We start from the raw sequence: 21308 nt of genomic DNA, 5'->3' as shown, positions 1-21308 counted from the left end.
GCTACACACCATGCGCTTCCTTCCGCTGCTCGCCGCCGCAAGCGCCCTGCCCGCTGCGCTCGCCGAGTCGTGGAGCGTGAGCGACGACTGGAGCGCACGCGAGATCGGCAGTGCCTTCAACTGGATTGTCGGGCCCGACAAGTGCGTGGTGGTGCAGTGAAGCACTTTGCCCTGCATGGCTGACACTCCCCTTCCTTCCAGCTACACCAACGGCCTCGTCGTGTACCAGTCGCAGCAGGCCGCCACGCAGCTCAACATCACCAGCGTCGAGGGCGGCGAGTTCTTCATGCGCGTCAGCACGCAGCAGAGCGCCACCGAGGGCCGCCCGAGCGTGCGCATCGAGAGCAAGAAGCTGTACGCCGACGGCGTGTATGTGTGAGTGTGCTGGAGGAGGTGCGGTGGAAGTTGTGGTGGGGCACTGGGCTCGGCGCAGGCAGCAGCAGGCCGTGGCGGTGGCAGGCCGGGTGATGAGTGTCCGGCGCGGGTAGCCTGTGGGTTCGCACAACACACGCAGCGGAAGCAAGCAGCAGGGAAGGCCTGGCCCGACACATGCTTTGCGATGCTGCCTCTGCAGAGCATCCACGCCGACGCTGACCTCTCGCCAGCCTCAACGTCTCGCACGTGCCCGTCGGCTGCTCGACGTGGCCCGCCTTCTGGACGACGACGGCGGAGCAGGACGGCAAGTGGCCCATCGGCGGCGAGATCGACATCATCGAAAACGCCAACGACGAATTCGCGGGCGCGCTCACGACGCTGCACACCAACTCGGGCTGCAGCATCGCCGCCTCCATCCCCGCACAGAGCGCCACGGTGCTGCACACCAACTGCTCGGCCTACAACCCGGACCGCACGGGCTGCCAGTCGGAGATGAACGGCACGTCGGTGCCCACGTGGGGCGCCGCGCTGAACCGCGCCGGCGGCGGCTTCTTCGCCATGGCGCGCAGCTTCGGCACGACGGGCAAGGGCGTGCGTGTGTGGTACTGGGCGCGCGGCAGCGAGCCGAGCGACCTGCAGCGCGGCAGCACGGCGGTGAACCCGGAGAACTGGGGCAAGCCCAATGTCTGGTACGACGTGGCGCAGCAGTGCCACCAGGACTTCAACCGTGCGTGCCTGTGGTCGTTGCGTTCCCTGCTTGTGCTGACTCGCCTCTGCAGAGCACAAGATCGTCTTTGACACGACGCTCGGCGGCGACTGGGCGGGCAACACGTACGAGCGCTCCGGCTGCCAGGCGCAGTACGGCCCGATTGTGAGTGATGTCGCGCATCCTCCTCACCCGCTTCCTCTCACCCTCTTTCCATCGCAGACGGACCAGGTCTCGATGAACGGCAGCAGCTACGACGAGGCCTACTGGGCCGTCGGCGGCCTGCGTGTCTTCGCCTCGGGCGGCGGCAACGAGAATGCCGCGTAAGTCACGCCTGCCGATGCCTATTCTTTCGCATTGCTGATGAGCGAGTCCCGCTGCAGCAACTCGCCCATCACCTCCACGACGTCGTCTGCCACCACGTCGTCCACCACGCGCTCGTCGACGTCCGCTGCTGCGCCTCGCGTGCTGAGCACCGGAGCCGCGCTGGGTGGCGCTGTGCTGCTCGCTGCCGGCGTGCTGCTGCTCTGAGGCTCTACTTCCCCTTCTAGACGTCCCTCTCTCTCTTTTCTTGTCACACTAGCCGGACTTGCGTTCTCTTCTCCCCTGCTGCTTTCTGCACCGGATAGTATAGCTGCGCGTGCTGCAATCTAGATGCGCATGCAAGTGAAGATCAGCATAGAGGCGGAGTGTCGCGATGAGACGTCAGTGCGCCGTGGAGCCGCACGTCCACTAGACTGAGGTGGAGTCTTCTTGGCCGCGCCGCCGCCACACTCCACACTACCGCAGGTTGCGTGCAGCTGCCACGCACCCTCCGCACGCTGCGCCTCGTGGTCGGCATCGTGTGTCATTATGCGATTCGTGTCCACAGAAATGCAGCAGAGTCTATACCTCCCACGCCTTTGCCTGGCCGTCCTCGCGCGGCACGCCTCGCCGGTCCACCTCGTTGGCCAGCAGGCCCCACGGCTGCTGCTCGCCGTTGGCCGCCTTGCTGTTCAGGCCCGCGCCCGACGAGGCGGCCGCCAGGGCCTCGTCGAGCTTGCGCCGCGCCTCGCGCTCGTCGAGCTCCTCGCCGGCGGCGCGCGTCGGGCCGCCGGCCACCTCGGCCACGCGGGCGGCGCGGCCCTCGCGCCGCCGCCGCTCGTCGGCCGCCTCGGCCAGCTGTCGATGCCGCTCCACCTCGGCCAGAATGACGCGCGCGCCGCGTGCGCACGACAGCTCCTTTGCCACGTTGCGCCCCAGCTCGCGCGCATCCTCGACGCTGCGGCAGAGCGCCGCGAGCTTGTACTCGCAGTGCCGCTTGCCGTCGAGCGACACGACGCAGCAGTGCAGCGAGAGCGTGGCGCCCTCGGCGGGCTCGTCGGCGAGGTACTCGGGGTACATGTTCGAGAGGTCCGGCAGTCGCGGCGCGGGCGCAACGGGCGCTGCTGCGGACGCTGCTGCCGCTTGTGCCTCCTCGAAGCCCGTCTCGAGACGCTCTAGCCGCGGCGGCTTTGGTGCGCCTGCAGCGCCTCCTTGCCGGCGGCTGCTGCCCGCTTCGTCGGCCGGGATCGTGTGCCCATCCAGACGAATCGTGTCTGCCGCGTCGACACCGCGCGCCTCGGCCACCAGCCGCTCAGCCTCGCCCTCGTTGCGCTTGCCCTCCACCTGGTCGTGGTCCGAGAAGCGGGTATCGACGCCGACGGGAATAGAGCAGCCGCCCTCGAGCTCGCGCAGCAGCGCACGCTCGCACTCGGCACGCCACGTTGCGCGCCAGTCGCCGATCGAGCGCACCATCGCCAGGATGCGCGCATCGCGGTCCGTCGCCGGCGTGGCGCCGGCCGGCGGCGTGCGCACCTCGATCGCCAGCGAGCCTTGCCCGACGGAGTACATCAGCACGGGTGCCGAGAGGAAGGCGGTGATGCGCGAGGTGAAGTTGAGGCGCAGCAGGCCAGCTGCCGCAAGCACGAGTGCGGTGTAAGGGCCAGTGGGCGAGTCGAGCTTGGCCAGGCGTGTGTTGAGGTTGCCGCGCTGCGCAGGTGTCAGAGAGCAGCCAGAGGTGCCACAGCTGTGTCGTACTCACCACGTCGGAGAAGACGAGCTCTGGGTATCTGCGGCGCAGCTGCGCCACGCGGCGCACGGACGACGTGCCAATGACGGAGCCTGGCGGCAGCTCGTCGAGCGTCTGCAGACGAGTTCAGCGGCAGCGCTGCAGAGGCCCACACGTCCTGCTCACCTTGTACGGCAGGCCCGCCTTGATGACCAGCGCATCGCGCGGGTCCTCGCGCTCAAGGATGGCGCCAAGCATGAGCCCATCGGGCAGCTGCGTCGGCACGTCCTTGAGACAGTGGATGATGGCGTCCACCGCGCCCGCGGCCAGCGCCACCTCGAGCTCCTTCGTCCAGATGGCGCGCCCGTCGCCGCCGATGACGTACAGCGGCGAGCGCTGGTTCTGGTCGCCTGCCGTGCTCATGCTGGTGATGGGAAAGGCGCAGGGTCCCGGGATGCCCCACTCAGCGACACGGGCGCGCGCCGCCGTCACGCTCGGCTCGTCGAAGATGAGCGGCGCAAGGGGTGATGACGGCGGCGTGGTGGCCGACGGCGGCGACGGCGGCGCATCGGTCTGCACGAGGTGCGCAAACGCCGGCGAGCGAGCGCCGTAGTGGCTCGCCAGCATCGCCGACACGTGGCTGCTCTGCACGAGGGCGAGCTGCGAGTTGCGCGACGCGAGCACGAGGGCCGTGGCGGGGTCGAGCTTCTCGGCGGCGCCGGGCGCGAGCGGGTTGATGTTGGCGGCGCGCTTGGCGTCCTCGAGTAGCGTCGAGGCGGCGCGCGAGAGCGGCGGCGTGGACGCGAGGTCGTCGGTGGTGCGGAAGAAGATGCAGCCCGGCGCCGTGGGTGCGCGCAGGCTGCTGGCCGGGTGCGAGGCCGTCGGCGGGTGGCCGGGCGGCAGCGGCTGCGAGGGGAAGTGGGCGACGGGGCACTGCGGCGCATCGCCGGGCGGCGCCTGCGGTGCGGACATGTTGCTGGCGGTGGTGGTGGTGTGGACGAGGGCCGCCACCTGTGCAGCGCGGGATGCCCGGCTGTGTGCCGCTCGTACGACCCGGTCGCCGGTGTCGCCGCCTGCGCCCCGCCAGACGATCTGCAGCCAGCCAGGCGCAGCGCGTCTCCAAGCCAGGCGCATGGCGAGCACGCCGCCGCCTCGGCCGAGCACGCCGTGCTGCCGTCCCCACGCTGCCGTGCCCGGGACTCGGGCTGTGCCGTCCTTCTCGCCATCCCGCCGGCGTCTATCCTGCCATGCCCCTCCGTTGGGCAGCGGCTCACCACAGGCACAGCATGTACTGCGGTGCTGCAGCCAGGCAGGTCAGGCTGCAAGCCGAAGAGCCTCAGAGCCTCTGCGACCGCTCAGCATCCGCAAAGGAAGACGGCCGCGGCGTGCCCTACGGCATCCCGGACCATCGCGCCCGCCGGAGGGGGTCGCTCGGCTACACCGATGCGCCGGCCCTGACCCTCCGGACAAGCATGCAGAAAGCTCTGGCCAGAGTCGACTCGGTTGCAGCGCCAAGCTGCGAGGTGTGCGTTCGGCCGTGGCAACGCAGCCATGCAGCGATGTGGGGCACACGCGAGCATATCTGTGGCCGTTGCTCCGTCGCCGTACTGCAGCGCGTCCGCTGAGGGACCCGAGGGGTGCCGCATTCTGCATTTGCCCCCACGGCCTGCAGTCGAGTCAGCCGTCCGAGTCTGTGTTGCAGCGATGTCCGCGGCGTGCTGCTGGGTACGTCTTCAGCCGCGCCTCCCGGCACCCGCAGCGCCGACGGCGCCGCTGCGAGCTTTGGCCCTCGATGCGGGTGCAGCGTGGCCGACACAAGCACACGGCCGCGGCTGCTCAGCGCCCCATAAGCATGCTGGGGCCGTCGGTGTCGCAGCAAGGCGCTGCGCGCGCTGTCGCAGCCGATGCCGAGCGCTGCAACGCTGCCGCTGCAGCGTCCCGTCTGCGGCGCTGCGTGTGCGACTTCGCGCGAGGGGCGCTGCGACGACGCCACGTCGCTGCTCCGCTGCTGAGCTGGGGCAAGATGAAGGCGAGAGTGCCTGGGGCGCCTCGGCGAGCGTGCCGCTCCGCCGCTCCGGGCCGTCGGCGCTGCTGGCGCTGCACCGCACCTGCGGCGCGGTGCTGCTGCTGAGGCTGAGTCTGCGCTCTGAGTGTCGGACCCGGTTGCGGGCGATGCTGCGCTCTGCGTGGCTGGCGCTGCAGCCGTCCCGGTCGGGTGCCGTGCCGCTGCCGCGCGCTGTGGATGCGGGAGCGTGCGCTGCCATGCCGCGCTTGATCTGCACGCGCGCACGCAAGCGTGCTTGACTCGCAGATGGCCGGCGCCTCATGCACGCTTTGCGCTCCGCCCTGCTCCTGCAGCCGCAGATGCGGCGGCCCTGCATCTGTGCCGCGTCCGCGTGGGCGCGGCGGCGGTGCGGCCGACGCTTGCTGCGGCGGTGCGCCCCGGGCAGCAAGGTGTGGCCGTAGCGCCGTGGCCGGTGCCGCGCCTTGCTGCCACGGCCGCGGCGGCGCGATTGTGCCGGCGTGTGGCTCACGGCACCTCGCCCCTCATGGCGCATCCCCGGGCCGCTTATGCTTCTGCCGCGGGCGGGCATGTGCTTCGCGCGCCGCACCCGCCGCTGCCGCTGTGCCCTGCAGCAGCGCCGGCGCCGCAGCCTCGGGTGCGGGTGCGGCGCGGCGCTGCAGCCGCATCTCGGCGCGGCCGGCGCGGCGCGATGCTGCGCTCTGACGGCGCCCTCGCAGAACGCCAGCCAAGGGACGCAGCCCGCAGCCGCAGAGAGCAGCTTCGGCGCCGCCATGCAGCCGCAGCGACGCAGCCGCCGCCGCCGAGCCGCTGCCATCATGCCCAGCTTGCAGCTCAGCCATGCGCGATGCACCCTCAGCGGCCGCCTCGCCGCGCTGGCGCACTCGCACTGCCGCCCGCTGCCGCCTGCTGCCACGCGGCGTGTCCTGCATCCGCAGAGGCCCCGAGAGCGCCGCGCTCGTCGCGCCCTCGCCTCGCCCTCGTCTCTCACACGCAGCCGCCGCGTTGGCACGCACCCGCCGCTTCACCACCACCACCACCTCCTGTCCCTGCTCCTCGCCGCGAGCCCATCCTCGCACCCGCCGTCCCGTCCCGTCTCCGCATCGCCGCTGCGCCGCACTCGCCGGCCGCACTCGCCTCTCGCTGCGCCCGAGCTCGGCTCCGGCGTCCTTCCGGCGCTTTCTGTTCCCACGCCTTGGCACGCCGCGTGTCTGCCGCGTGTCGCTCCCTTCGGCGCTCCCTGCTGCCGGTCCATCTGAGACTGCTCTTCCGGTGAGTGCTTGCTGGTGATGCATCTTGAGTGGTGGGAGCTTGCTGTGTCTGCGTCTGGCTTGTTCGAGCTGGAGGAGGGCCGCTGAGCGGCGCGCGTGCGCTGGACGCACGTCCTTCTCGCGCGCGATGCGCGCCGCGTCCGTGGGCCGGGCCGGCCGCTCTGCCGCGCCCCCTGCCTGCGACTGCACCCGCCGTCCGCAGTGCTCAGCATAATGTACTGCGGCGTCATGCTTCATCTCGCTTCTGCTGCGCTCCGGATGCGCAGCCTCGCTTGTGCGAGCCGGGTCGCGCGCGCCGCGGCGTCTCCGCGTCCCTGACAGGGGCCTGGCCGTGCCGCGCGCGAGTCGCTGTCCTCGGCCCTCGTGCACGCCGCCACTCTGTCGCACCGCCGAGCCCGGATCAGATGCAGGTATGCGATCTGTTTGGAACACTCTGGGCGCAGTGTGCGGCGCCGGACAGCACTTGCAGCAGAGGGGCGCCCATGCGGCCCCTCTGCCCTGCAGCGCTGCGCCGTGGCATCAGCCACAGCCAGGAAGAGCCGGAAAGGGGCCGGGCGGCTTTGGCCGAGGCGGATTGCTCCTCGCGCCTCGGCTAAGTGCCGGGCTGCGCTTGTCCGACGCCCCTGACCGCAGTTCGGCGGTGCCTCGCCGGCGACCTGCCTCGGCAGCACAGTCCGTGACACGCAGCAGCACGCGGCTCGGTAGCTCGCGAGCGCGCCTTGCCATCTGCGCTCTGCGTGCAGCGGTGCTGCGGGAGCTGGCTTCCGGCTGCAGGCCTGCTCTGTTCAACCTGCACACCTCCACGCTGCACCTTCGGTGATCTTCGCCAGGGCGTGTGGCAGAGCTCGCACAGCAGCCGTGTGCTGGCAGCGTGACGAGGGCGCGCCGGGTGCGGCGTATGCCCTGATCTTGCCCCTGGAGCACTCTGCCGCTGTGCCTGCGCGTGCGACATAGTGGCGGGACGCATTCTATTTGGCGTCCTGCCGCGGCCCTGATGGCATTGCCCGACTCGTCTTGTGCGGCCGGCGCGCGCCGGCGGTGCGAGAACGCAGACGGCGCCATAGTGCTCTTGTGTGCTGCTCGTCGGCACCGAACAGTTCGCACAGCGCACAGCTGCGCGCCTCTCTCTCTGCCACCATCGCACCTCCTGCGCCATGGACTCGTCCTCGGCTGCTCCCTCCGCCAACGTCGCGGCGCCGCCCGCCTCGCACCTGCGGCGACTCGCCTTTGCTAACTCCTACTCGAACTTCTCAGCCTCGGTCGCGTCTGCCACAAGCGCCCTTCGCGCACGTCCCAAAGCCCCGGCCGTCGCAGGCGCTGCCAAGCCCGCGTCTGCCTCACCGTCTAGCTCTCCGCCGCGCACGCACCGCCGCACCGGCATCGCCATGCCGCCGTCCCAGTCGGGCGGCGCCGTGCACCACGCGCACCACGGCGGCGGCCACCCGCAGTACGCCATGCACCCGGCGCACTACGGCCAGGGCGGGCCCCCGCCGCCTCCGCCGCCGCACGCCACCGTTGCGCAGCAGGGCATGCCGCCGGCGCCGCACGGCATGCCGCCGCCGCCGCAGCCGCAGCACCACTCGATGCCGCCCGTGCCCGGCCCGCCGTCCAACGGCATGGGCCCGCCGTCGGGCCCGCCGGCCTCGCGCTCCATCTCGGGCGCCGGCCCGCCGCCGCCTGCGCCCTCTGCGCCGGGCCCGCCGGTCGGAGGACCGGGCCCGGAGGGTCCGCCCACGCGCTCCGGCTCGGCCGCGGGCCACCACGGCATGGAGGTGGGCATGGGCCAGCCGGTGACGATCGTGCAGAAGCTGGCGCTCGCCAATGAGCAGACGTGGATCGCCATCGGCTCAGCCGCCGACGCAATGGAGGACTTCGAGCGCGCCATTGCCGCGTACGAGGCCGCGCTGCGCCACAACCCGTACTCGGTGCCGGCCATCAGCGCCATCGCCGGCGTGCACCGCACGATGGACCACTTCGAGAAGGCCGTCGAGTACTTCCAGCGCGTGCTGAACTTGGTGCCTGAGAATGGCGAGACGTGGGGTGCCATGGGTGAGTTGCGCGACAGAAGGCGAGCTCGCGCGAGGCTGACGCGGCGCGACAGGCCACTGCTACCTGATGATGGACGACCTGCAGAAGGCATACACGGCCTACCAGCAGGCGCTGTACCACCTGCCCAACCCCAAGGAGCCGAAGCTGTGGTACGGCATCGGCATCCTGTACGACCGGTACGGCAGCCTCGAGCATGCCGAGGAGGCGTTTGCCAGCGTCGTGCGCATGGACCCGAGTGAGTGGTACTAGCTGCATGTGGTGCGCCGCACTGCTGACGCGCTCGCGCCGCAGACTACGAGAAGGCAAACGAGATCTACTTCCGCCTCGGCATCATCTACAAGCAGCAGAGCAAGTACCAGGCGAGCCTCGAGGTGAGAGACGCTCGTGTATGCGCTTCCTCGCCGCGCTCACGCATAGCCGCGCAGTGCTTCCGCTACATCCTCTCCAACCCGCCGCGGCCGCTCACCGAGATCGACATTTGGTTCCAGATCGGCCACGTGTACGAGCAGCAGAAGGACGTGAGTGCCGCGAGCGTCCACCTCCGTCGCTCGACGCTGACACGCCATGCAGTTCGGCCTCGCCAAAGACGCGTACGAGCGCGTGCTCGCCGAGAACCCGCTGCACGCCAAGGTCCTGCAGCAGCTCGGCTGGCTCTACCATCAGTCGAGCGCCGGCTTCCAGAACCAGGAGCGCGCGATCCAGTTCCTCACCAAGAGTCTCGAGTCTGGTGAGCCGCGCGCCACGACCCGCTGCCCGCCTCGCTGCTCACACCACGCGCAGACCCCAACGACTCGCAGAGCTGGTACCTGCTGGGCCGCGCATACATGGCGGGCCAGAACTACAACAAGGCGTACGAGGCCTACCAGCAGGCGGTCTACCGCGACGGCAAGAACCCGACGTTCTGGTGCTCGATTGGCGTGCTGTACTACCAGATCAGCCAGTTCCGCGACGCGCTCGACGCCTACTCGCGTGCCATCCGCCTCAACCCGTACATCTCCGAGGTCTGGTTCGACCTCGGCAGTCTGTACGAGTCGTGCAACAACCAGATCTCCGACGCCATCGATGCGTACGCGCGTGCCGCCGAGCTCGACCCGGAGAACCCGCACATCCAGCAGCGCCTCATGCTGCTGCGCAACGCCGAGGCCAAGGGCGAGCAGGTCTCGTCTGCGCCCATGCCGCAGGATGTGCACCCGACGGCGTACGCGAACAACTCGGGCGCGCCGGGACCGCCGTCTCAGATCGGCGGTGGCCCGCCGGGCGCTGGCTTTGCGCCGCCGGGCCAGCTCACTGTCGGCCCCGACGGCGCCGCGCCGCGCGAGCTGCCCGGTCCCGGCCAGATGCGCCGCAGCCAGTCGCCCCACTTCCGCGACGGCGCGCCGCCGGCCATCCCAAACATCGACGAGCGTGGCACCAAGGCCTCGACACACACGCAGCTCGCGCCCATGGACGCACCGCCGATGGACCCGCGCCAGTCGCCCGTGCAGCACCACCGCTACGCCAACGAGCGCGGCTCGCCAGGCCCGCACGGCTACGGCCGTGGCGGCCCGGGCCCCTCGGGCCCAGGCCCCATGCGCCAGTGGGACGCTGCTGGGCGTCCGGTGCACGAGCGTGACCCTCGCGAGCGTGAGCGCGACCCGCGTGAGCGCGAGGACCCGCGCGGCTACCCTGGGCGTCGCGACGACGGCTCGCCGCACGCCTACAACAACGGCCGCAGCGGTGGCCCGCCGCCGATGCCCTTCGAGCGCGAGTCGTACGGACGCTACGATCCGCCATTCGAGCGCCCGGGCGCGCACGGAGGCCCGCCGCCCGCGCAGCAGCAGCCGCCGCAGCAGATGGGCGGTCCGGGCGCGTACGACCCGCTGAGCGACCGCGCCGACCCTATGCGCCGCTCCGACGGCAGCGTGCAGAGCGGCGAGATGGCGCGCGACAACGTCTCGGACGCCTCGGGCCCGTCGTCGAAGAAGAAGGCGCGCCGGCCGAAGAGCGGCGCCAAGAGCGCTGCTGCGGAGTCGGCTGCCTCTGGCCCGTCGCCGTCGCGTCGCAAGGCCGAGGCTGCGCGTGCCGCCTCGCGCTCCCAGTCTCCTGCGCAGACCGTGCGCCCCGGCTCCTCGAGCACCAACACCAAGTCGCGCGGCGGACGCACGCCCAAGACGGGCCGCTCGCCGAGCACGGCCGCGCGCGGACCGTCGCCGGCCGGCTCAGACTCTTCGTCGGACAGCGCGCGCCCGCTTGCAGGCTACGCCAGTGCGCAGGCCGCTGCACCCGCTGCGGCTGCAGCGCCCTCGCGCGCCGTCGACGAGGACTATGACGACGGAGCGGCCGACGCTCTTATGGGTCTGGCCGGCGCCGCCTCGGCTTCGATGAGCCTGCCGCCGCGCAAGGCCGAGCCGACGCCGGCACCGGCCGCCTCTGCGCCCAGCGCCGAGGCCTCCGGCTCAAGCTCAGCTCCTCGCTCGCCGCAGGAACCCAAGACTGCCGCTCGCCGCAGCCGCTCGCCGATGCGCGTCGACAAGGAGCCGGAGGAGCGCGCGCCGGCCAGCTCCTCTGCCATCGCCTCCGACGACGCCGCACCGCCGCAGCCCGCCTCGTCGTCGAGCGCGGCGCGCGCCGACAGCCTGCTCGGCAAGCGTGCGGCGCTGAGCGACGAGGAGGGCACGCCGCGCGAGAGCAGCACCGAGAAGCGCCCGCGCAACTCGAGCCCCTCGCCGCGTCCCGAGAGCGCCGCTGCAGCGCCTGCTGAGAACGGCACGGCTGCGGCACCCAAGCGGTCCTCGCCTGCCCAGCCAGCACCTGCCGCGGCGACGGAGAGTGCGGAGAAGACCGCCAGCAACGGCACTGCCGACGCGAGCGCAAAGGCCTCGCCCGATGCTGCGGCGCCGGCCAAGTCTGCCGAGCCTGCCCCCGCTGCCGAGAGCGAGGCTGCTGCGGCGCCGGCCAAGGAGGCAGCATCAGAGGCTGCCGCCGCGCCCGCACCTGCCGCTGCCGCGCCCGCACCTGCCGCTGCCGCCGCTGCTCCTGCTGCTGCCGCTGCGGCACCCTCGCCCGAGGAGGGCGAGGTGGACGACGAGGCGCCGGCGCCGGCTGCTGCCGCCAAGGAGGCCGACGGCGCCGCCGCCGCCAGCAAGGAGGCCACGCCGGCTGCGCCGGCGGGTGCTGCGGCCGTCTGAACGAACACCAAGGCCCGCTGCTCCGCTCCACGTCACCCAGCGCTACTAAACCCTTACCCAAAACCCTGACATGTGCGCGCACAGCCGCCGCTTCCACACCCTAGTCTTCCCCCACACCACCCCTAAACGCTCGTGCTCCTCGCTCCCCGAAAGCCCTTCCTCTCTCCCTGTCATGTGTGTTTGAGAATCATGCCTCGCTCTCGCCTGTATCTCCTCCGCGTACCATGTGCGCCCTGCTGCAAGCTTTGAGTTCTAGACATCTGTGGTGTGATGCGGCGTGTCGCGAGGGCCAGTCAGGAGCTGACGAGTGACGAGCTGCTCCCACGCTCTGGCCGCCGCAGCGATGGCATATCGATTCTTATTTGTGCAGGCCGCAGGGCAGCGCCGCCGACGTGAGGGTGCTGCCGCCTGCCTCTGGATGACGAGGGTGCTGCTGTCTGTCTGCGCTGCTGCTGCGTTCGGCATGACGGCCGGTGGCCCGCGTCGTGCGCCGCGAGGGCCATCGCGCTGCGCTCGCCATCGTGCCGCTCGCCCGTGATCGGGGCGGCCGCAGCGTGCATCGCCGCTCTGCCTCTGCCCCGTGCTGTGCTCTGCCGTCTGACGGCTGCGCTGCACTGATTGCCGATGCTCCGTGTCAGCGCCCTTCTCCACACGCCGTGCCGCTCTAATTTGCAGCCCGCCGCCGACGAGCGGGTTCTGCGAAGCGCTGAGCGCTGAATGCTGGCCAAGCGGGACGGCGACGTGCGTGGCTTGCTTGCGCTGCCGCTGACGGCGACGCTCGACGTCGCCGACGCCGCCCCGCACCCCGAGCTGCCCGCGCCGCCAGCTCGCCCTCGCTGCCAAGCATCCGCTCCGCACGTTCGGCGGCCTCGCGGTGCGGACCTGCGCCGGCGCCCGAGGCGGCACGGCTCGAGGGCGCGCCGTTGTGAGCGGCGCGGCCATCGTCAGCGTTGCCGCCTCTTGCGCCTGCGGCTGCGGCGGTGCGGGGAGCGCGGCGTTCGGGCGGCACCGCAGCACAGCAGCGAGCAAGCATGTGGGCGTGTGGCGCAGCGTGACGTCAGGAGCTGCGCCGCCGCGCCGTGCTCGACTGCATCCGTCGCGGCGCGCGGGCACGGCAGCTGCGGCTGCACGACGTGCATGGGCGGTGCGGGCAGTCTAGAACACGAGCGCAGCAGGACGGCCGCTGCGCCGGCGCCAGCCTGCAGAGCAGCACCGCAGCGCGGCACCGCGAACGGCAAGGTGGATCTCGCTCGACAAGCGTCGCGCCGCCAAGTTGTAATCAGCGACTACAAAGGCGGTGCTGCGGTGCTGCGCCTGACGCATTTAGCCGCGAGCGTGCAATCGAGGCGCTGCAGCGCAGATCAGGAGGCGCGCCGGCGGGTCTGCTCGCGGCAGAAGGCCGGTGCGTCATTGCCCCTCATTCAGCTGGCTGGCTGCGTGCTGTGCCGTGCGGTGCTGCGGTGCTGTGCCGCTGCCACGGGCGCCTGCTTGCCTGCAGCGTTGCCCAAGCTGGCAGGCGATCTGTCTCGCTGACGCCGAGCCCGCCTGCTCCGCACTCTCCGACGTTGCGGTGCTGCCCTCGCGGCCTGCCGCGTCCGCTGCGCTGCTCGCGGCCGGCGCGTCACTCTTTTCCCTCATAAGCCACCTTGCCGTGCCGGGCCCGCTCTCGCGCCTCTCCTTCTCTCCAGCTCCACCCTCTCCGCTCTCGCTGCCGCACCCCGCTCCTCGCGCCCGCATACCCGCGCCGCATCGTCTTTGCCCTTCGCCAACTCACCACCGCCAGCACCCCCTTTACCTTCTTCACGTGAGTGCCGCGTGCGCGCAACGCCCCGCCCTGTGCAGCATGCTCACGCTTCTTCGCGCGCAGAATGGTCGCCAAGTGCGTATGCCGGCCGGGCTGTGGAGTGCCGGTGCGGCGGGCGCTGGATGCATCTGGCGCAGCCCGTGGAGCGCACCTGCTAGCCCCGCACCCGCCGCACAGGCACAGCACCAGCGGGCACTAGATGCGCATTGCTGACCTCTTCCCCGACAGGTTCTGTGTCGGCATCTCCGAGCTGCTGGCGTTCTCCGCCATGGTCCTGGCCATCCTGTGCGTCCGCTGCTGCGCAGACACGCGGTGCACACTGCTCACACCGCCATGCGCAGGGTCAACATGGGCCAGATCTCGCAGAACATCGTCGCCCGCAACATCTACTACGCCGAGCTCGACCTCTCGGGCGTCTCGTCCGGCGGCGCGCTGCCCGCCAACGTCTTTGCGCAGAACCAGGCCGCGCCGGAGCTGCAGGGCCAGGGTCTGAAGGAGACGTACCAGTGGGGCCTGTACAGTGAGTGATGTGCCCATCCGACACTGAGAAGCGCGTCGTCGCTGACACGCGCTGCGCCAGACTTCTGCGGCGGCGCCGGCAACACGCGCTCGTGCGGCCCGCGCGGCTTCGGCGACGGCCGCTTCGAGCCGCTGCAGGTGCTGTACGCCGACATCAACCAGCAGTACCAGACGCAGCTCAACCAGACCGTCTCGGAGGGCACGTTTGCCGACAGCGACTACCTCGGCCGCTTCTCGCACGCCGCCTTCTGGCTCATCTTCATCGGCACGGTGCTCGCCGGCCTCACGTTCCTGCTCGGCTTCCTGGCGCACCGCTTTGCCTTCCTCGTCGCCGCCCTCGTCGCGCTGCTCGGCGCCGCGGCCCTGGGCGCCGGCGCTGCCATCTTCACGGCCATCCTCGTCAAGGCGCGCGACTCGATCGCCGACGTCGCCGGCGCCCAGCTGCACCTCACCAACGCGCTCTGGATGATGTGGGCCGCCTTCGGCGCGCTCACGCTCTCCATCGTGCCGTTCATCATCTCGTGCTGCACGGGCCGCTCGGAGAAGTACTAAGCGCCGCCACGCCGTCTCGCAAGTCCAGCCGTGATGCCGACGGGCGCCTGCGCGTCTCCGCCTCCTTGCTCCTTTGGATCTCCTTTCTTTCGCCTTCTCTCCGCTCGCTGGGCCTGCTCTCTGGACCAGCCCTCTTTCGCCCCCTTCTTACCTCTATCCCTGTGCCGGGCTGCACCCTGCGTGCGGCCCAGCGAGGGCCTCGACGATGCGCATATATCGATACCCGCCCCGTCTCTCCCGTGCGCCGCGCACGCTCCTTTGCGCTGCCGGTCGCTTCTTTCTCTCACGCAACGCTCAACCCATACACTCTCCCACCCGACTCACGCCGTGTCGCTTGGCGCGCCCGCTGGCTTGTTGTACAGAACTGAAATGATCAAGCGTAATGCTCACGCGAGAGTGATCCGGGGCGGTGCGGGCAAGGACAGCGTCAGCGGTCGGCTGTCGAGCATGCGATGGGCGGCGATGCCGTGACAGCGTACTGGGCCAGATGACCGAGAAGAGCGGTTGCCGGAGACAGCATCTCACTAGACTGCTTGAGAGGACAAGATGGGTGCGAGGCCGTCGTCAGGTGGAGGAGGGGCGCCGCGTCCGTGAAGGCTGGGCGATGCGTCACGTGCACGGCGCTCAAAAAAGTGCCGTGGGAGCAGCGCCAGGCCGCGGCGCTTCTCCTCCTTCTCACCCACTTGCTCCTGCCGCTCCTCCGCACCACCCGCTACACGCTCTGCCTCTGCAAGGCACTCACCCGCAGCGCCACTTACTCCGCGCAGCCATGCCGTCCAAGCGCCGCCGCTCCTCGCCCTCGGCGTCCGCGCCGCTCGGCAGCGTGCGTGCGCGGCCGCAGGCCGGCAAGGCGCCGGGCGCACAGGAGCGCGCCCTCGCTGCGGCGCTCTTCGGCACCAGCACGGAGGCTGCCCACGAGGGCGCAGCTGGCGTGTCGCGCAAGAAGGGCAAGCGCGAGCGCGAAGAGCGAGAGACGGGCAGAGAGGCTGTGCTGGACGACGAGGTGAGCCAGATGCGCAGTGCAGGGCGCGCACGCTGCTCACGCCGCATCGCAGCTCTTCGTGATCGACGGCGGCAACGACAGCGCAGAGGAGCGCGGCACGGACAGCGAAGAGGACGATGAGGAAGATGACGAGGAGCTGGACGACGAGTCCGGCTACTCCGACGCCGAGAGCTCCGCCTCGGCCTCCTCCTCGGCGCTCGAGTACGCCGCCGAGGCAGCGCCGCTCTTCTCCAGCGACGTGCCTGCGGGCGGCAGCGGCGCGCCGCGGCGGCCGGCGTGGACGGACGACTCGCTGGCAGACATGCGCGTGACGTTGGCGGGCCCGGCAGCGCGTGCGCAGGACGGCAGCTTCGTCGGCACGAAGCGGCTGCGGCGGCTGCGCGAGCATGAGGACGAGAAGGAGGTGGGCGGCGCAGAGTACGAGACGCGGCTGCGGCGTGTGTGAGTTGCACTCTGGCTGCTGCGATGTGGCCCGACGCTCATCTCGATCTTGCACCAGCTTCGAGTCGCTGCACCCGCGGCCAGCCTGGGCCGAGCCTCTGCCGCCAGCCAGCGGGCCTTCTTCGTCTCTCTCGCAGCTTCTCTCGCGCGCCGGCTCGCTCGTAGCCCGGCCGACAGGGCGCAAGCCGCGCACGCTGCCAGCGACCGAGCTCGACGTGCAGCGGGCGCGCGACGCCAACATGGTGGCGCAGCAGGAGGGCGAGGCAGCGAGCGTCGAGTGCATGGACTGGCACCCGAGCGCACGCGTGCGCATCCTCATGACCGCCAGCCGCGACCGCACAGTGCGGCTATTCGAGATCGACGGCAACTCGAATCCCCTGCTCCAGTCACTTCACGTCCCTTCGCTGCCTCTCACATACGCCGCCTTCCACCCGAGCGGCTCCTCGGTGCTGCTTGCGGGTCCGCGGCCGTATCTCTACGCCTACGACCTGCAATCCGGGCGCGCTCTGCGCTCCACGCCATGGCGCGGCCTGTCCAACGACGGCAACACGGCCGAGCGCGATCTCTCAATGGCGCGCTTCCAGCCTCTCGGCGCCGAGTCAGGGCGGCTGCTGGCGATCGGCGGCCGGCGCGGCGCAATCCACCTCCTCGACTGGGGGTCCGGGCAGGGCGGTGCTGGCGCTGGCGCCGGCGCGGCGCTCGTCGGCAGCCTGCGTCTCAACGCGCCGCTCGTGGGTCTCGAGTGGGACCAGACGGCGTCGGCTGCCGGCCGCCGGCTGCTCAGTCTCTCAAAAGAGGGCAGCGTGCACGTATGGGACACGCGTGCAATGCGCTGTGCCGTCGAGCGGCGCGATGCGGGTCTGTTCGGCGCACACGGCCTGGCGCAGAGTCCGAGCGGCGCGCACTGGGCCGTCGGCTCCGATAGCGGCACTGTCAACGTGTATGACGCCTTGACGGCCAGTGAGGTGCAGGACAACAAGCCCTGGGCGTCGGTCAAGGAGCTCGGCAACCTCGTCACGCGCACCACGACGCTGTCGTGGAACCATGACGGCCAGATGCTAGCTGTGGCGAGCCGCAACAAGAAGGATGCGCTCAAGCTGGTGAGTCTCGCCGGCCCTTCCTCTTTTTCCCAGCCGGGGCTGACCAACCTTCTCAGGTGCACGCGCCCTCGCTGCGTGTCTTTGCCAACTGGCCGACGGCCGGCACGCCGCTCGGCCACGTCACCGACGTGCGCTTCTCGGGCGCGAGCGAGTATGCGGCAGTCGCGAACAGCCGCGGCCGCGTGCTGCTCTACTCGCTGCGGCACTACGTGCAATGAACACGCTTCACGACCAGCCAGACTGTCTCTCCTGGCGCGCAATGAGGCGGACGGGGCTCTATAATTACAGATACAGAGAGGGGCTGAAGATGATGGAGCCCTCGCGCTCGAGCACCTTGAGGCTCGCCTCGAACTGCGGCAAGCCGGAGTCAGTAAGAGCGCAGCGAGGGGCTAATCACACCACACGCACCTTGTCCGCCAGCTCGTCGTTGCCGATCGCCTTGCTCGCCTGCACCATCTGGCGCAGCAGCTCCTGCAGACGCCGGAAGACGCGAATGACGCTGCCCTCGAACACGTCCGTAAGCTGCGGTCAAGGGGTCAGTGAGGCGCGCACGACGACGAGCGTGTCTCCTGCCTGCCACACACCTTGCAGATCTCGGCGAACTTGGCGCCGCGGCACCACTGCATGACGGCGTCCATGAGCTCGACCTTGAAGCCGGCCACGTACTCGTCCTCGTTGACGGGCAGACGGCTCTCCTGCGAGACCTTGGCGATGCGCCGGGCCGTCTCCTGCATGACGCGCAGCGGCGCGGCCAGGTCTTCCTTGAGCCGAATCTCTTGCGCCGACTGGAGTGAAAGGTGTCAGAGATGAACGATGATGCGCTGCGCACGCGGCTCACCTTCTCGTCGAAGACAAAGCACGAGAGCAGCGCCGCGCACTGCTCCGGGCCCAGCTCGTTGAAGACGTTGTTGAAGATCATCTCCGTGAGCAGCAGCTCGTCGCCCGTCGAGATCTCGCACGCCACGCGGCCCTTCTTCTGCACCACGTCGTCGTCAGACGTAAAGCCGAGGCGGCGCAGCACGCGCTTGCGGCACTTGAGCTCGTCGAGCTGCAGCACGCTGTGTGCGGCGTTGAGCTCGCGCTCAAGCGCCGCGACGGAGGCTTGCTGCGTCTTCTTGTGCGTGTAGGCCGTCTCCAGCTCGGCCTGCTTGCTCGACGTGTGGATGGCCGACGCCTCCATCCGCGTGCGCAGCTCAGCAATCTTGGCGATCAGGTGTGCGAAGCTCTCGTCGGTGATCTTCATGTCCTTGATCGGGTCGAGCACCGGGATGGCCTTGCCGCCCGGCGCGCCGGGAAAGCGACGGCGCACCTCGAGCAGGTTGCGGCGCACCTGATCCCGCGCCTCGCGGCCGCGCACGTCGGGCGGCATGTAGAGGCGCACGCCCGAGAGCGCGTGGATCGTGGAAAGCAGCACAGGCACGACGAGCAGCTCGCCCTTCTCGCCCGGCGGGCATGGCCGGATGCCCAGCGGTGCCGAGCTCGTGCCGGCGCGCGCGACGTCCTTGACGGACGGCGCAACGGAGCCAGCCTCGCAGTCGAGCAGCACGTCGAGGATCCACTGTGTCTGCGGCCGCTCGGCCTCCGGGGTCGGCGCGCCCTTGCCCGGCAGGCGCTTCTGATACCGCACAATGACGCCGTAGCCAAAGTCGAGCTCCTCGTGCCGCACGTGCGCCAGGCGGCCGGGCTGCAGGAACTGCAGCGCGTAGCTCGGGTGCGTCGTGACCTCGCGCACGTCGCGCTCCAGCTCCTCGATCTGGGCGCGCAGCGTGAAGTACTCCGTCACGCGCTCCTCGTCGGGCACGACGGCGGCGTCGAGCTCCTTCTGCGCCATCTTGAGGCGGCCCTCGAGCTCCGGCACCGAGGCGGCGCTCTGGAACTGGAAGAAGCAGCGCTCGAGCATGTACTCGGGCGAGATGCCCTCGACGCGCATCAGGTTCAGCACCATGTTGTAGCCGAGGTGGAAGGCGCTGTTCAGCCGGTCGGCCTCGCCCTTGACCATGTTCTTGGCGTCCGGCGGCTCGAGCTTCTCGTCGAACATCATGATGACGATGCCGCGGTCGTCGAGGCCTCGCCGACCCGCGCGTCCGCTCATCTGGGCGAGGGGTCAGCGCATGCGTGTCGTGTGGCGGCGAGCCGGCCTCACCTGGATGAACTCGCCACTCGACAGGTTGCGGAACTCCTTGCCGTCCCACTTGCGCACCGCCGTGAAGACGACCGTCTTGGCGGGCATGTTGAGGCCGATGGAGAACGTCTCGGTGGCGAAGAGCACCTTGATGAGGCCCTCCTGGAACAGGATCTCAATCACCTCCTTGAGGATGGGCAGCAGGCCGCCGTGGTGGATACCGATGCCGCGGCGCAGCAGCGGCAGCAGGTGCTCGATCTGCGGCAGCTGCCGGTCCTCCTCCGAGAGCGCCGAGATGGCGTTGTTGAACACTGTCGAGACCATCGTCTTCTCGTCGTCGGTGTTGAACTCGAGCTTGGCCATCTGCAGCGCCAGGCCCTCGCACTCGCGCTTCGAAAAGGCAAAGACGATGACGGGGTTGTAGTTCTTGAGCATGATCATGCGCACGATCTTGTAGATGTCCGTCGGGCCCTTGGCCGCGCCGCCCTTGCGCGTGGCATTGCCCTTGCGCCCCTTGCCCGCGTCGGCGGAGCCCGAGTCTTCGCCGCGCGACGACGACAGCGCGCCCATGGCCGCCTGGAAGTTGTCCTCGCGGAACGCGCCGCTCTCGTCGACGACGAGATGGATGCCGTCGCCGCCGGCTGGAAAGAGGTAGTGCTGCAGCGGCGTCGGCCGGAAGTCGGTGTACACGACGTGGCACGGCTGCTGGTGCGTGTGGGCGATCCACGAGGCAAACTGCATCGCGTTGGGAATCGTCGCTGAGAGGAACACGTAGTGCACCTTGCGCGGCAGCAGGATGATCGTCTCTTCCCACACGACGCCTCGTTCTGTGCGAGGCGTGAGCAGCGGCGAGCGGCAGCTGGGCGCACATGCACGCACCCTTGTCGCGCATGTAGTGGATCTCGTCGAACACGACCCACGCGACCTCGCGCATGATCTCCGAGCCTCGGTACAACATGGACCGGAGAATCTGCACCGCCGTCAGCGCGAGACGCGTGGCGCACGCCGCTGCCGCTCACCTCCGTCGTCATCACCAGACAGCTCGCGCTCGGGTTGATCGTCACGTCGCCCGTCATGAGGCCGACATCGCCAAAGTCAGCGCTCAGCTCGCGGTACTTTTGATTTGAGAGGGCCTGCGCGAGCGCGGCACGTCAGCGCAGCGCCAACCTCCTGCGCACCGGAGCACGCACCTTGATCGGACTTGTGTACACCACACGCTGCCCGTCACGCAGGCACTGCGCAATGGCGTACTCGGCCACGACCGTCTTGCCGGCACTGGTGTGCGCCGAGACAAGCACGCTCTCGCCGCGCTCGATGCTGCTGATGGCGGTGCGCTGGAATGGGTCGAGAGTGAAGGGCCACTTGCGCGCCGGCTTCTCTGGCGGCACGTGGTGCGAGAGCGGCACGTACGGGTAGCCCGGCGGGAGCGCAACCTGATGCCGCACCGAGTGCCGGATCTCCATGGCGCCTGCCGCACCGCCCGACGACGGCCCCGAGACAGACTGCCCGATCACGCCGCCTGCCACTTCTGATGCTGCTGCCCGCGCTGCCTCATCGTCGACACCAGGTGCCGAGCCAACCGTCTGGCCGGCGCCGCCCGCAGGCTCAGAAGGCGCAAGGGCGCGCGAGGCCGAGGCGGTGAACTCGTCGGCGAGCACGGGCACCGTCTCCTGCGTGATGGGGTTGGCGCCGAGGCGCGAGCGCTTGCGCGACGGCGCCGCCTCGCTGCTGCTGGCGGCGGCGGCGGCGGGTGCGGCCGACGTCGAGGCCTGCGGCGCGTCCGAGTCGGCCTCGTCCGAGGCGCCGGCCTGGGCGCGGGCGCGCTTTGCGGCCTTCTTGGCGGCGCGGGCAGCCTTACGCTCGGCCTTGCCGGGCGACGAGGCACCGCTGGCCGGCTCGCTGCCGCCGCCGTTGGCGGGTGCGAGGTGGTCGAAGAGGCCCGAGGGATCCATCGGATGGGAGAGAGAGGTGGCGGAGAGGAGCCAAGAGTGGAGCTCCCACGCCGTGCGAACTGCTCACGCCGCACGCACTTTTCTGAGCCGCGTCGGCCCCTCGGCCGCACCGCGCCGACGCTCCCACGCTCGGCCCCGCGGGACCTCGCCGCCGCCCAGAGCGCACGTCTCTTTCTCGTCTCGACAGCACAGCCC

General features: G+C 70.2%; 7 protein-coding genes across 7 annotated transcripts; 5 read left to right on the top strand and 2 right to left on the bottom strand.

Annotated features, from left to right (window-relative positions):
* Positions 1 to 175: 175 nt before the first annotated feature.
* FA09DRAFT_294436 (hypothetical protein) lies at positions 176 to 1408 on the top strand (the record flags this gene model as incomplete). The annotated part of the gene is made up of 4 exons (XM_025740079.1): positions 176 to 375; positions 606 to 1102; positions 1155 to 1246; positions 1304 to 1408. The coding sequence occupies 4 exons, from the start codon at positions 176 to 178 to the stop codon at positions 1406 to 1408; spliced, it is 894 nt and encodes a 297-aa protein (XP_025600440.1).
* A 558-nt stretch (positions 1409 to 1966) lies between these two features.
* FA09DRAFT_345260 (hypothetical protein) lies at positions 1967 to 4244 on the bottom strand (the record flags this gene model as incomplete). Its single annotated transcript, XM_025744684.1, has 3 exons — positions 1967 to 3091; positions 3144 to 3245; positions 3297 to 4244. The coding sequence occupies 3 exons, from the start codon at positions 4242 to 4244 to the stop codon at positions 1967 to 1969; spliced, it is 2175 nt and encodes a 724-aa protein (XP_025600439.1).
* A 39-nt stretch (positions 4245 to 4283) lies between these two features.
* Positions 4284 to 5090, top strand: FA09DRAFT_328262 (hypothetical protein). The gene has a single exon (XM_025741702.1). The coding sequence runs from the start codon at positions 4358 to 4360 to the stop codon at positions 4733 to 4735; it is 378 nt and encodes a 125-aa protein (XP_025600438.1). The 5' UTR covers positions 4284 to 4357; the 3' UTR covers positions 4736 to 5090.
* A 2949-nt stretch (positions 5091 to 8039) lies between these two features.
* On the top strand, positions 8040 to 11878 carry FA09DRAFT_315800 (TPR-like protein). Its single transcript, XM_025740818.1, has 6 exons — positions 8040 to 8453; positions 8506 to 8688; positions 8745 to 8824; positions 8879 to 8971; positions 9024 to 9180; positions 9234 to 11878. The coding sequence occupies exons 1-6, from the start codon at positions 8171 to 8173 to the stop codon at positions 11618 to 11620; spliced, it is 3183 nt and encodes a 1060-aa protein (XP_025600437.1). The 5' UTR covers positions 8040 to 8170; the 3' UTR covers positions 11621 to 11878.
* Positions 11879 to 13330: 1452 nt separating this feature from the next.
* FA09DRAFT_328261 (hypothetical protein) lies at positions 13331 to 14884 on the top strand. Its single transcript, XM_025741701.1, has 5 exons — positions 13331 to 13424; positions 13488 to 13499; positions 13653 to 13709; positions 13766 to 13944; positions 14005 to 14884. Exons 2-5 carry the CDS (start codon positions 13489 to 13491, stop codon positions 14493 to 14495), a joined length of 738 nt encoding a protein of 245 aa, XP_025600436.1. The 5' UTR covers positions 13331 to 13424; position 13488; the 3' UTR covers positions 14496 to 14884.
* A 915-nt stretch (positions 14885 to 15799) lies between these two features.
* FA09DRAFT_294457 (WD40 repeat-like protein) lies at positions 15800 to 17257 on the top strand (the record flags this gene model as incomplete). Its single annotated transcript, XM_025740081.1, has 3 exons — positions 15800 to 15939; positions 15998 to 17039; positions 17096 to 17257. The coding sequence occupies 3 exons, from the start codon at positions 15800 to 15802 to the stop codon at positions 17255 to 17257; spliced, it is 1344 nt and encodes a 447-aa protein (XP_025600435.1).
* A 42-nt stretch (positions 17258 to 17299) lies between these two features.
* FA09DRAFT_328258 (antiviral helicase) lies at positions 17300 to 21130 on the bottom strand. The gene is made up of 8 exons (XM_025741700.1): positions 20352 to 21130; positions 20181 to 20294; positions 20041 to 20131; positions 19183 to 19988; positions 17878 to 19131; positions 17624 to 17824; positions 17448 to 17561; positions 17300 to 17390 (listed from the first exon to the last, which is right to left on the bottom strand). Exons 1-8 carry the CDS (start codon positions 21111 to 21113, stop codon positions 17322 to 17324), a joined length of 3411 nt encoding a protein of 1136 aa, XP_025600434.1. The 5' UTR covers positions 21114 to 21130; the 3' UTR covers positions 17300 to 17321.
* Positions 21131 to 21308: the final 178 nt, after the last annotated feature.

This window comes from Tilletiopsis washingtonensis (genome assembly GCF_003144115.1).
Source record: "Tilletiopsis washingtonensis strain MCA 4186 unplaced genomic scaffold FA09scaffold_4, whole genome shotgun sequence".
Lineage (NCBI taxonomy): Eukaryota > Fungi > Basidiomycota > Exobasidiomycetes > Entylomatales > Tilletiopsis > Tilletiopsis washingtonensis.
This window is presented reverse-complemented; position numbering and strand designations above follow the sequence as displayed.

Bases quoted from the DNA above. Each gene is read 5' to 3' on its own strand.
- FA09DRAFT_328262 (XM_025741702.1), top strand. From the start codon at position 4,358: ATGCCCCTCCGTTGGGCAGCGGCTCACCACAGGCACAGCATGTACTGC.
- FA09DRAFT_315800 (XM_025740818.1), top strand. From the start codon at position 8,171: ATGGAGGTGGGCATGGGCCAGCCGGTGACGATCGTGCAGAAGCTGGCG. The intron at 8,689-8,744 runs GTGAGTGGTACT...CTCGCGCCGCAG, and splicing joins CGTCGTGCGCATGGACCCGA to ACTACGAGAAGGCAAACGAG. The intron at 9,181-9,233 runs GTGAGCCGCGCG...CACCACGCGCAG, and splicing joins CACCAAGAGTCTCGAGTCTG to ACCCCAACGACTCGCAGAGC.
- FA09DRAFT_328261 (XM_025741701.1), top strand. The intron at 13,710-13,765 runs GTGCGTCCGCTG...CGCCATGCGCAG, and splicing joins GCCATGGTCCTGGCCATCCT to GGTCAACATGGGCCAGATCT. The intron at 13,945-14,004 runs GTGAGTGATGTG...GCGCTGCGCCAG, and splicing joins GTACCAGTGGGGCCTGTACA to ACTTCTGCGGCGGCGCCGGC.
- FA09DRAFT_328258 (XM_025741700.1), bottom strand. From the start codon at position 21,113: ATGGATCCCTCGGGCCTCTTCGACCACCTCGCACCCGCCAACGGCGGC. The intron at 19,132-19,182 runs GTGAGGCCGGCT...CCCCTCGCCCAG, and splicing joins CGAGTGGCGAGTTCATCCAG to ATGAGCGGACGCGCGGGTCG. The intron at 17,825-17,877 runs GTGAGCCGCGTG...CTTTCACTCCAG, and splicing joins GCTTTGTCTTCGACGAGAAG to TCGGCGCAAGAGATTCGGCT.